General features: G+C 39.5%; 1 protein-coding gene across 1 annotated transcript in view; it reads right to left on the bottom strand.

The window, feature by feature from the left end:
* The window catches only part of CFAP47 (cilia and flagella associated protein 47), a 330,871-nt gene that overhangs the window by 77,931 nt on the left and 239,837 nt on the right, over positions 1–13,103 (bottom strand). Inside the window, exon 52 of the mRNA XM_054695900.1 lies at positions 10,310–10,407. Within this exon, the coding sequence (XP_054551875.1) occupies positions 10,310–10,407 (98 nt within the window). The remainder of the gene's footprint in view (positions 1–10,309; positions 10,408–13,103) is intronic.

Below are 13,103 nucleotides of genomic sequence, written 5' to 3' on the forward strand. Positions count from 1 at the left end.
TGCAGATTTTTGTGATCAGTCCTTTATCATTAGTGTTGGGTGCAAAAATGTTCTCCCAGTTGGTGGGGTTTCTCTTTGTTTTGTTATTGTCTCTTTGCTGTGCAGAAGCTCTTTAATTTGATGTAGTCCCAGCTGTTTATCTTTCTCTTCACTATCACTGCTTTGGGTGATGTGTCTGTAAAGATGTCTTTGATGTGCAAATCACGTAGTGTTTCGCCTATATTTCCTTCTATGTATTTATGGTTTCAGGTCTTATGTCTAGTTCTTTAATCCATTTTGAGTTGATTTTTGTGTATGGTGTGAGGTGGTGGTCAAGCTTCATTCTTTTGCATGTAGCGACCCAGTTTTCCCAGCACCATTTATTGAACAAACTTTCTTTGCTCCAATGCATATTCTTTGCTCCTTTGTCAAAGATTAGTTGACCATAAATCTGTGGGTTTATTTCTGGATTTTCTATTCGATTCCATTGGTCTGTATGTCTGTTCTTGTTCCAATACCATGCAGTTTTGATGATTATGGCTTTGTAGTATAGTTTGAAGTCTGGGAGTCTGATGCCTCCATTCCCTTCTTTTTTTTTCAGGAGAGCTTTGGCTATTCGGGGTTTTGGTGATTCCATATGAATTCATCAATAATTGTTCTATTTCTTTGAAGAATGACATTGAAATTTTGATTGGAATAGCATTGAATCTGTATATTGCTTTTGGTAGGATGGCCATTTTAATAATGTTTATTCTTCCAATCCATGAGCAGGGGACATCTCTCCATTTCTTTGTGTCTTCTTCTATTTCTTTTAACAGTGTTTCATAGTTTTCTTTGTATAGGTCCTTTACCTCTTTTGTTAGATTTATTCCCAAATATTTGATTTTTTTTGTTTCAATAACAAAAGGGATGGTCTTTTTGATTTCTTCTTCTTCAGATTTATTATTTGTGTATAGGAAGGCTACTGACTTTTGCGTGTTGATTTTGTATCCTGCCACTTTACTGAACTGATTGATGAGTTGAATTAGCTTTTCTGTGGAGTTTTTGGGTTCTCTATGTATAATATCATATCGTCTGCAAATAGTGATAGTTTGACTTCTTCTTTTCCTATTTGGATTCCTTGGATGTCTTTCTCTTGTCTTATTGCCCTGGCTAGGACTTCCAGTATTATATTGAAAAGCAATGGTGAGAGTGGACATCCTTGTCTTGTTCCAGATCTTAATGGAATTGCTTTCAGCTTTTCACCATTGAGAATGATACTGGCTGTTGCTTGTCATAGATGGCCTTTATGATGTTGAGGTATGTTCCTTGTATCCCCAGAATTTCAAGGGCTTTTATCATGAATGGGTGTTGCACTTTGTCGAAAGCTTTCTCAGCATCTATTGATATTATCATATGGTTTTTATATTTCTTTTTGTTGATGTGTTGGATAACGTTGATTGATTTTCGGATGTTAAACCATCCTTGTGCCCCTGGAATGAATCCAACTTGGTCGTGGTGAATTATCTTATGGATACATTGTTGGATTCTGATAGCTAAAATTTATTGAGGATTTTTGCATCCGTGTTCATTAGGGAGATTGGCCTGTAGTTTTCCTTTTTTGTGTTGTCCTTGTTCGGTTTTGGTATTAGTGTAATGTTGGCTTCATAAAACGTGTTTGGTATTGTCCCTTCCTTCTCAATTTTTGGAAGAGTTTGTGAAGGATAGGCACTAATTCGTCTCTGAATGTTTGGTAGAATTCATTTGTAAATCCATCAGGTCCTGGGCTTTTGTTTTTGGGGAGGTTTTTTATTACCATTTCAATTTCGCTAATTGTAATTGGTCTGTTTAGGTGTTCTATTTCTTCTTTATCTAGCTTTGGGTGATTGTAGAGTTGTAGGAATTTGTTCATCTCCTCTAGATTGTTAAACTTGTTTCCATATAACTGTTCATAGTAGTTACTGATTATTCTTTTGATTTCTGCTGTGTCCGTTGTGATTTCTCCTCTTTCATTGATGATCCTGTTTATTTGTGCTTTCTCCCTTTTTTCCTTTGTGAGCCTGGCTAGGGGTTTGTCTATTTTATTGATTTTTTCAAAAAACAGCTCTTGGTTTCATTGATCTTTTGGATTGTTTTTTTTAGTTTCAATTTCATTTATTTCTGCTTTGGTTTTTATTATTTCTTTTCTTCTACTGGTTTTGGGGTTTTTTTTGTTGTTCTTTTTCTAGATCTTTGAGCTTCGAGATGAGGTTGTTTCTTTGCGTTCTTTCTTGTTTCTTGATGTGAGCTTCTATTGCTATATATTTCCTCTTATTACTGCTTTTGCTGCATCCCATACATTTAGGATATTAGTGTCCTCCTTGTCGTTCAATTCAAAAAATTTTTTAATTTCTTTGATCTCCTCATTAGTCCAATGGTCTTCCAGTAGTGTGGTTTTTAATCTCCATGAGGTAGGAAAGTTCCTTGCCTTCTTTTTATGGTTTATTTCTAGTTTGATGCCTTCATGGTCAGAAAAGATGGTTGATATGATTTCAATCTTGGTGTATCTGTTGATGTTTGTCTTGTGCCCCAGTATGTGATCGATCCTGGAGAATGATCCGTGTGCGCTTGAGAAAAATGTGTACTCCGTTTTTTTGGGGTTTAGTGTTCTATAGATGTCTGTTAAGCCTAATTGCTCTAGGTCCTTATTTAGAGCTTTGGTTTCTTTACTTATTTTTTGTCTTGTTGATCTATCCATTGTTGATAGTGGTGTGTTGAAGTCTCCCACTACATATGTGTTTTCTCTGATGTCTGTTTTCAGAGAGGACAACAGTTGTCTGATATATTTTGGTGCTCCTTCGTTTGGTGAGTATATGTTAATGAGTGTTATTTCTTCTTGAAGTATTGTCCCCTTGATCATAATGTAGTGACCATTGGGGTCTCTTTTTATCTTTTTGAGTTTGAAATCTGTTTTATCTGATATAAGTATAGCTGTTCCTGCTTTCTTTTTTGGTCCATTTGCTTGTAGGATTGTTTTCCATCCTTTAACTTTGAGCCTATTTTTATCTTTTGTAGCTAAATGTGTTTCCTGGAGACAGCAAAAGGTTGGGTTTTGTTTCTTAATCCAGGCTGCCACTCTGTGTCTTTTTATTGAAGAGTTTAGTCCATTTACATTTAGAGTTAATATTGATATGTTAACATCTGTATTTGCCATTGTGTTTGTCTTTCCTTTGATTTTATTTATTTATTCTTTTAATTTTTTTTTTTTTTTTGGCCTTCTTTCATTGTTATTCGTCCCTCTGAGGTTCTGGCTTTAGGACTCCTTGTAGTATTTTTTGGAGTGGGGGTTTAGTTGCAATGAAATTCCGGAGTTTCTGTTTGTCTGGGAAGGTCCATATTCTTTCTTCAAAGAGGAAGGAGAGCTTTGCGGGATAGAGTATTCTTGGTTGGCATCTGTTTTCTTGGAGTCTGTTGACTATGTCCCTCCACTCTCTCCTTGCCCGTAGTGTTTCTTCGGAGAAGTCTGATGTCAGCCTGATTGGTTTTCCTTTGAATGTTATCTGTTTCTTCCCTCTTGCCAGCTTCATTATTTTTTCCTTGTCCTGGATTCTTGGGAGCTTTACTATTATGTGTCTTGCTGTATTTTTCCTTTCGTCGTGGAAGTTTGGTGTTCTTCTTGCTTCTTGTATATCAATTTTCAGCTCCTTCTTCACATTTGGGAAGTTCTCTTCAATTATCTCTTTGAATATTTTCTCTGTTCCTACATCTCTCTCCTCTCCTTCTGGTATTCCTATAACTCTTATATTTCCTTTCCTCATGGAGTCAGATAGTTCCCGAAGTCTTTCTTCGTTCTTTTTCCTTCGTACTTCTCTTTCCTTTTCTGTTTTGGTTCTTTTTATTTCTGTGTCTTCAAGATTACTTATTCGTTCTTCCATTTCATCTATTCTGCTTTCATTGCTTTTCCCAGAATTCTTTAGTTCTTCCATTAATTCTTTGATCTCCTGCATTTCTTTTACTTCCCTCTTTAGGGACTCAATTTCTTTCTTCTGACCATTGTTTTCCCTCTCTAGGGACTCAATTGCATTCTTCTGATCGTTGATTATTTTTCCCTTATCATTGTTTTCCTTTATGACTTCTGTCAGTTTTTTAATCACGGCAATTTTAAATTCTCTTTCTGGAAGGCTCAGAAATTCTTCCAAGTTATTGTCTTTGCAATCTGGGGGCTGGCTTTCTTTTTGTGGTGTGCTTTTTCTCTGGAGAGTTGCTAGGTTGCGTGTGGTTCTTCTCCTCCCTACTGTCTGTTTTCTAATTTGCCGTATGCGTTGGGACACTGTGTTGTTGGGACTGGCCGGCATCTTGGGTGGGCTTCTCTGTTCCCCTCTGGTTCTTCCAGGAGTCATCTGTCAGTTTCAAGCAGCCTTTAATGGAGAAAGGTCCCTGTTCTAAAATGCCGACGTGGGGACACACTCCCCTGTGCGCCTGGTCTGCCCCGGCGGTGGGTTCCTGCTCCCCTCTGGGCTTGGACTGCAGGCCAGAGGGGGTCTGGCGTGGGCGAACTTCCCCCGCTCACCTCTGGCTCCTGAGGAAGCCTTCTGCAGGTAGTCTTTACTGAAGAAATGTCCCTGTTCTAAAATGGTAATGTGGGACACACTCCCTGCGCGTCTGGTCTCAGGCACACTCTTCTGCGCGCCTGGTCTGCCCTGGCTGTGGGTGCTTGCTCTCCCTGTGGGCTCAGACTACTTGTTCGGAAGGAGCCAGGTGTGGGCTAACTCCCCAGCTGGCCACTAGCTCCTTCAGTAGCCTGTGCTGGGGTCAAGTCGCTAGGTGGCGCCAGAGATCTCTCCTAGAGCCCTTGGGGAGCTGATTTTCCACCCCGTGGGACAGGGAGCAGAGCGGGGATGGTAGGGTACACCTCAACGGCTTTGGGGTGCTGTGTCTGCCTTGTGCCCCACCGTCGTGGGGAACCCACGCCCCTAATTTCGTGCCCCGGGTCTCAGTTCCAAAGCCCTCAGTTCCAGGACGCGGGCTGTAGCCCAGATCAGTGGCGCGGGAATGGCGCCTTTTGAATCCCGCTCCCGTGCCTGGGCGCCTTGTTCCTGCTCACTCAGGGAGGGCCTCCGCCGTCTCCCCGCAAGCCTAGGTCGCAGGCGCGGGGACCTGGGCAGCTGCGATCCGGTCTGGATCCGCGCCACTTTCCGCGCAGGCTTACCGGGCGGCCGGGGCTGTGTGCTGGGGCTGGTCTCCTCCTGGGCGGGGCTCTCTTTAATGGCGCCTGGAGCTCACCTCCGCGGCGGATCCTGCAGGGTTCGCCTCAGCTCCCGTTCACGGGGTGTGGTGGCTGCAATAGTTCCTTTCCACTCACAGTCCCGCTTGCTGTGTCCGTTTTTCTTGTTGGCCGTTTTGGTTTGTTGTTTCCTCCTCTCTGCCGGTCGGAGAGTGCCGCCTCTGTGGGCGGGGGAGGGGAGCAGGGTTCTGCGCTTTCCTCCCTTCTGGTCCTCTTTTATGGCCACTTTCTTCTTCGGGCAGTTCGCTGGAGTCACCCGTTTATCTTCCGTGTCCCAGTTCTCACTGGGACCTGCCGCTTTTCCTCCCTATTAACTTTTTTTAATGGGAGATCTTACTCGCAGCGTCTCCTCGCCGCCATGTTGCTCCCCACAAAGGTTTTTTCAATGTGATAATTTTTTTGTTCCTGTTTTTTTTTATTTTATATATTTTTACATCATTTTTCATTTTTGTACAATGTATGCATTTTCATATTGGTTATAGTCCCCGTAAAATTCCCACCACTTTTGTTTTGATCCTTTTGTTTGATCCAAACAATCTCCACCAATTAAATTGTCATGTCATGGAGTTAAGGAAAACATACATTTTTACCTTAGGCAATTCCTATTAGAAATATGGGGAAACAACTTGGCAATGATATCACCTTTCTTGGGGGACTGTGAGCAGGGTTAGTCAAAAAAGAGTCCCCTTCTCCACTAACCTGAGTTGAAAGTGACCATTTAATAAATACAGCACACATGCCTAAAGTGACAAAGGGAGCAATTTAGCAGCTGCTGGTGCTAAGTTTTGTTCTTGCTTTATAAAGCAAAACTACTCAGTGTAATGGGGGCTCAAGAATTACATTTTCATCTATGCAGAACTTGAAAGGAAATGATTTAAGTATCTCCATAAAAGAACTATGTGAACTATTCATAATGGGAAATAAGAGCAGTAACATACATAATTGATAATAATCATAAGCATATATACAAATCAGATGTGTCATAGGTGTCCCATAGTGATACCACAATCAGGAGAGGTTTAAATTAAAAATGAATAGGAAATCAACACAAACTACTTAAGGGTCACATGATAATAATGTAATATACTGCATGGTAATGGGCAAGATCTTTTTGGAAAAAATCCAATGATCGTTATTTGAAAGTATATTATTTATGAAAACAATATATTCCTGAAAGGGTATATGGAAACCTTAATTTAAGAAATGAAAGTATATTTGAAGTGCATGGAGAGAGACAGGTGATGGTTTCTTTTAGCTTTTAGCTGCGTCTTCTTACATATTCAAGTACAGTAGTCTGATGATGTATGTTTCTCTTCCTTCGCCATTCAAATTTGAGAGTTGGAAAAAACTCAATTTTCTATCAGTATTTTCCCAAAGAGCTAAAAGCTCTTTTCAAATAAACGGGCACTTTATATACTATTTAAAGAAAAGATATAATAATTGTTTGTGTATACCTGATTTCAGAATTGCATCTCTTGCTAGTTTGTGCTGCATATTTCTGTTCATCTCTACCTCAATTTGAAACATCTAGTTAATAAGGAAGCCGTTATTTCTTGTTTATTTATTATTGAGGTAATATCAGTTTACAACAGTGATTATGATTTAGAGGTACAGGATCACATGCCCTAGGTGCTTGCCACCACACCACCCTCACCACCAAGGCACTGAATGTCCCCTACCACAGTGCTCCCTTTCTTTCTCTCCCCCCTTATTCCTTCCCCTCTTGTAGCCTCAATTCTATAGTCAGATTGCTAGGATTTGTTATTGGTTTGGTTGTATCTAACCCTTTGATTTGTTTCTCTACTACTTGGTTGTAAAAATAGATAAACTTTCCACTGTTGCAACAACATGGATAGAACTGGAGGGGATTAGGCTCAGCAAAATAAATCAGGAGAAAGATAATGTTTTCTTTTTAGAGGAACTGCTCACAGTCCCAATTTCCCCTGACCTGAATTTGTAAATAGTTTTCCTTTTGTGATTTGATAACCAGATGACTGTTAATTCAGTAATCATTTCCCTCAGTAAGTGATTTCAATACTAAAGCTATATTATTTAAAAATAACTTTTAAGATATATTTTATTCTACAGTTGATAACAAGGTCACAGCAATAGGACATTTTCATTGAGTGAAATGATCCTATCAGTAAAGTGTTAAATTATGTTCCACTTTGAAAAGAATGTTTTTGCAAGCTATACTTGAGTGCATTTCAATAAATTAACCATTTATTTTCTATGCCTCAATGGAGATTTGCTCAGAAATTAGATTGGCAAATGACTGATTTCTAGACTTAAAAGTGTTTTAGTCTTGGGCCTCCCTGGTAGCGCAGGCGGTTGAGCGCTGCGCTGTGAAGCTGTCCGCAGCCGCTGCAGTGCCGGTTCAATCCCCGCCGGCCTTGGAAAAACCCACATGGCGAGCAGACCTCTCCTATCTCGCCCGCTGCTCCCCTCAGCAGTGTATTTCAGTCAGTCTGCCTGTTCTACTCCCCGCTCTGTCTCTGGTGAATCCTCTCACCCTCCCGTGCATCTGGTCTGTACCCCACTTCTTGTATAAATAAATGAATCAAAAAAAAAAGTGTTTTAGTCTTTTCTTATTTTCGATTTATTGGCTCTCAAGTTCAAGAGTCTAAATAACCAATTTTAGGGACTCCCTGGTGGCGAAGCGGGTTGAGCGCAGCACAGCACTGTGAAGCTGTCCGCAGCCTCTGCAGCGCGGGTTCAATTCCCAGCTGGCCAGGGAGATTCCCACATGGCATGGCAGACCTCTCCTGTAGCACCCGCTGCTCCCCTCAGCAGTGTATTTTGGTCGTTTGTCTGTTCTGCTCCCCACTCTGTCTCTGGTGAATCCTCTCACGTTCCCACACCTCTGGCCTGTACTCCAGCTCTTGTGTAAAAATAAATAAATCTTTAAAAAAAATCAATTCTATGAAAAAGTCTATCTGCATATTAAAAAATGAAAATAAACTGTATTATTGATTTAAATATTTGAGTAGTAACAAAAGGAAATTAAATCTAATGAAAACATGATTAACAGGGCTTCCCTGGTGGCACAAGGGGTTAAGCACCATACTATGAAGCAATCTGCAGCCTCTACAGCACGGGTTCGATCCCCGGTCAGCCAGGGAGCAACCCACATGGCGAAGCACACCTCCCCTGCCTCGCCCGCTGCTCCCCTCAGCAGTGTGTTTCAGTCAGTCTGCCTGTTCTGTTCCCTGCTCTGTCTCTGGTGAATCCTCTCACTCCCCCGCATCTCTGGCCTGTACCCCAGCTCTTGCATGCATAAATAAATCTTTAAAAAAATTAAAAATAAAATAAAACAAAACATGCTTAACAGCAATTACTATTGTTCTACATTTCATTTAAACCATGACTCTATATTTGACTTTATTAAATAATCCTGGACATAGAGTTAGCAACACTTTATTAATTCACATAGGAATATCCTATTATTTTTATTTATTTATTTATTTATATAAGAACCGGGGTACAGGTCAGATGCGTGGGAGGGTGAGAGGATTCACCAGAGATAGAGCGGGGAACAGAACAGGCAGAGTGATGAAATACACTGCTGAGAAGAGCAGCGGGTGTGACAGGAGAGGCCTGCAGTGCCATGTGGGACCTTCACCAACAGGCAGGGATCGAACCAGTGCTGCAGAGGCTTCGGACAGCTTCACAGCATGGCGCTCAACTGCCTGCACCACCAGGGGAGGCCCAGGAATATCCTATTCTTAACCTGATTAAAAAATGGGCAGAAGAGGGCCTCCCTGGTGACACAGTGGTTACAGTCTCAGTGCTATCAAGCTATTGCCAGCCACTGTGGCAAGAGTTTGATCCCAGACCAGGGAACTACCCCACATGGCACAGCAGACTTCTCCTGTTTTGCCACAGCTCCCCTCAGCAGTGTCTTTCAGTAGATCTGCCTATTCTGCTCCCCACTCTGTCTTTGGTGAATCCTTTCACCCCCCTCCTTCTGGCCTACACTCCAGTTCTTACATGCATAAATAAATAAAAATAAATCTTTTTTAAAAAATGAGCAGAGGATCTGAATAGACACTTCACCAAAGTAGATATAGAGAGGGCCAACATCTATATGAAGAGGTATTCATCATTTATTTTTATTAGGAAATGCAACTAAAACAAGAAATCACCTCACACCTAAGAGAATGGCTATTAACCAAAAGAAAACAAACAATGGTGTTGGAGAGAATATGAAGGGAATAGAATCCTTTCTACATGGTTGGCATGGATGCAAATTGGTGCATTCATTATGGAAATGAGCATGGAGATTCCACAAAAAAATTAAAAATAGAAATTTCATGTGATCCATTATTCCACTTCTGGGTATTTACCCCAAAAAAATTTCAAAAACAGAAACGTGAAGAGATATAGGCATCCCACATTCATTGCAGCACTATTCACAATTCCCAAGAGATATAAGCAATTGACAGATACTGGATAAAGAAGATGCAGTATATATGTAGAGAATACTACTCAGCTATAGAAAAGATGAAATTCTGCCATGTGAGACAACATGGATAGAATTAGAAGGTATTATGCTTACTTAAATAGGTCTGATGGAAAAAGATGTACAGATGATTTTTAACAAAGCACATCTGAAAATTATGTGATCTAATGCAATGTCACTATAGCAATTTTTTTAAAATAAGACTAATTTCTTATTAGTCACTATTATTTAAAACCTCAAATCTTTGCAATTGTTGTAGATACATTCAAAGTCAAATGCCTTTTCTACAAACCAGGATGAATTGATACTGAAAGTCTAGAACAATTCTGTTTTTGTCTTATGTGCAAGAACACACATGCACACTGAGGTTAAGTTTGCTTGAGTAACTCTTAAAATATGCAAGTAGAATGATAATCACTGCAGCCACTGTAAGATAACGAAAAGATATTTTCCATATGCATGTAAGTTCATATTACTAAATTTAAAAATAAAATTACTATAACCTAAATAATTTATCCCCATATACTCATTTAATGTGGATATATTTTAGAGATACCAATTTAAGTGTACAACAAAAGCTTTGTTTGTAAAAATCCAAGAGTCTATGAACATTTAATGGTACTCACCAGAGCTTTGCATGTCTTTTCTATTATATTTACAGGTGATCCGGGAAAGGTATGGATCTCAAGATAATACCAGACTTTTAAATTGCTAACTGCATCATCTGAAAAAAAAAACAAAAAAAAAACAAAAAAAAAACAGTACCACTACTTAATAATGATTCCAGAATACAATATTTAACAAAAAAAAATTGAGAAATATGAACAGATACCACTTTCAAACTGTATTTCATGAATTCAAATATCAAGAGAGCCGAGGGGAGGGAGAGAATCTGATTTCATTCTGTGAGTGATAAAGGAAGCCACATCCTGCAGGGACATGACAATGGCCTGTTAACGGTCCCTACCTCATGAGTGCCCCAGAAATTCATTAAATTCCCCAATAAATAATTTTTTAAAAGATTCATATTTATTTATGCATACAAGAACTGGGGTGTAGGCCAGAGGTGTGGGGGGGATTTGAGAGGATTCACCAGAGACGGAATGGGGAGCAGAACAGGCAGACTGATTGAAATACACTGTTGTGGGCAGCAACATGTAAGCGAGGAGAGGTCTGCTGTGCCATGTGGGTAGCTCCCTGGCTGCGGATCAAATTCAGGCCACAGCAGTGATAGTGTGATAGTGCTGAGACTTAACCCCTAGGCAACCAGGGAGGCCCAGAAATTTTTCTTTTACATTAAGGGTTACTATTTCAAAAGAAACAACCAATCATTCTTTGGTTGCCAAAGCACTTACACATTATATATAGAAATGTCTAAAAATGATACTACAACTCACAATGGTACATTTCTAGTACCATAAGAATCTAGCCTAAGACAACGTTAGGAATAGACTCTCATTAAAAATGGGTGTTTCCATTATTTTTCATATTTCCCTATTTGTAAGGTTAAAAAAACTTATTTAGATTAAGTGCTTTTCATTTCACAGCTTTAATGAAGTATAACTAACTACTGAAAATTATAAATATCTAAGGTGTACAACTTGATTTGATATATATAGACATTGTGAAATAATCACCACAATAAAGCTAATTAAAATATCCATCACCTCAAACAGTAATCATATGGGGGGAGGGGGTAAGAACACACTTAAGATCTACCTACCCTCTTAGAAAGTTTCAAGTATATACTATCTAATTGTTAATTATAACCACATTGTTGTACACTAAACCTTTCTAATGGAAAAGAAATATCCTGCTAAGCAATCTGTTATGCAAAAGACCCATGTAACTACAGGGAATGGAAAGATTATTGCTAACAGTAAGGATACGGGAAGGCCTGTCTGAAGAATTAGGGGTACCTATCATGTTATTAGATGCATTTTTCATTGATCTTTATCTGTAACTTTTCATAATGCAGCTTAATGATTTTTGTTTTTTTTTGTTAGCATCACTTCATTTTAGTCCAATAATATGGCATAATAGTCTTATTTATTAGATGTCACTCCATTTTAGTCTATTAACATAACATCATGATATTCTTAGTCCAAAGATTTTAACACTTATCCAGTTACCATTCAAGTTTCTTCTCTCTTACATAAGGATGAGATTAAAGCTTAACTCTGAGCATAATCCATCTACAACTGTCATCTAGTCTTTGTACTCAACTGCATGATTTCAACAAAAGAAAACCTAAATCTTTACATTTATATTTTATTTAAAAAATTTTTGAGGGCCTCCCTGGTGGCGCAGCAGGTTGAGTGCAGCGCTGTGAAGCTGTCCACAGCCTCTGCAGAGTGTTCAATTCCCGGCTGGCCAGGGAGATATCCACATGGCACAGCAGACCTCCCCTGTCTTGCAGGCTGCTCCCCTCAGCAGTGCTTTTGGTCCATCTGCCTGTTCTGATCCCCGCTCTGTCTCTGGTGAATCCTCTCATCCTCTGATGCCTCTGGCCTATACCCCAGCTTTTGTATAAATAATTTAAAAAATCTTAATTTTTTTTTTGTGTTAAAGTAATGTTTGTTTACAACACTGCCTATCATTTATAGGTACAGGATCACACTGTTTGGATGTATGTCACCACACCACACCCACTACCAAGACACCCACAGTCTTCTCCAAATATTTAATTGATGACTGGATATTGCCATATAAAACCTTATTGGCACATCAAAATGAGGAAACAGAAAACTGTGTTAAGTATTATATATAATCTCTTCTTGAGTGTTTAGGTAAACTACACCATAATATTGTTACCTCTGTATGCATTCTGAGTGAACAAGTGGCCTGTAAGGGCACTGAATTAATACCAGTCCTTCCTGAAAGGGCACGCCCTGGATAACAGCCCACAGCCACAAGTAAAGGTAAACTCCTGACACGGTTTTCCTAAGAAACTTACCAAAAGCACTTTCATCACACTTTTTGGTTTGAAATGACCAATCTGGCCTTAGCCTGGGAATGCCAAAGCACTTCACCTGAGGACCCTATAAAGGTGTGTGCCCCAGGGGGTCCTCTCCCACTCTCTCTTGAGGTATGTCACATACCTTTATGCACCTCCTCTAAAAGCTGTGAATATCCAAATTCTCTATTTTACTTTCCCTTGCAGTCTTTTTGTGCACATAGACACCCTGGGGACTCTACTTAACAAACACTAATTTAACAAATTCATAATATTTCTAAATTTCTCTCTTAATATTTTTTTATTCATGAATATTTTTGGAACCAATTCCCTCTTTCTATCTCTTCTCCCAAAAGTCAACTAATGCTCGTTTCTGCAATATTTATCCCCATCACCATGATAAGACATTGTTCCCTTTATTTCATATCCACTTTGTTTTTGTAGTGGCCAAACTGGTCCCAACT

Source organism: Talpa occidentalis, unplaced genomic scaffold (assembly GCF_014898055.3).
Source record: "Talpa occidentalis isolate TD23 unplaced genomic scaffold, MPIMG_talOcc4v2.1 talOcc4.15, whole genome shotgun sequence".
NCBI classification, from domain to species: domain Eukaryota; kingdom Metazoa; phylum Chordata; class Mammalia; order Eulipotyphla; family Talpidae; genus Talpa; species Talpa occidentalis.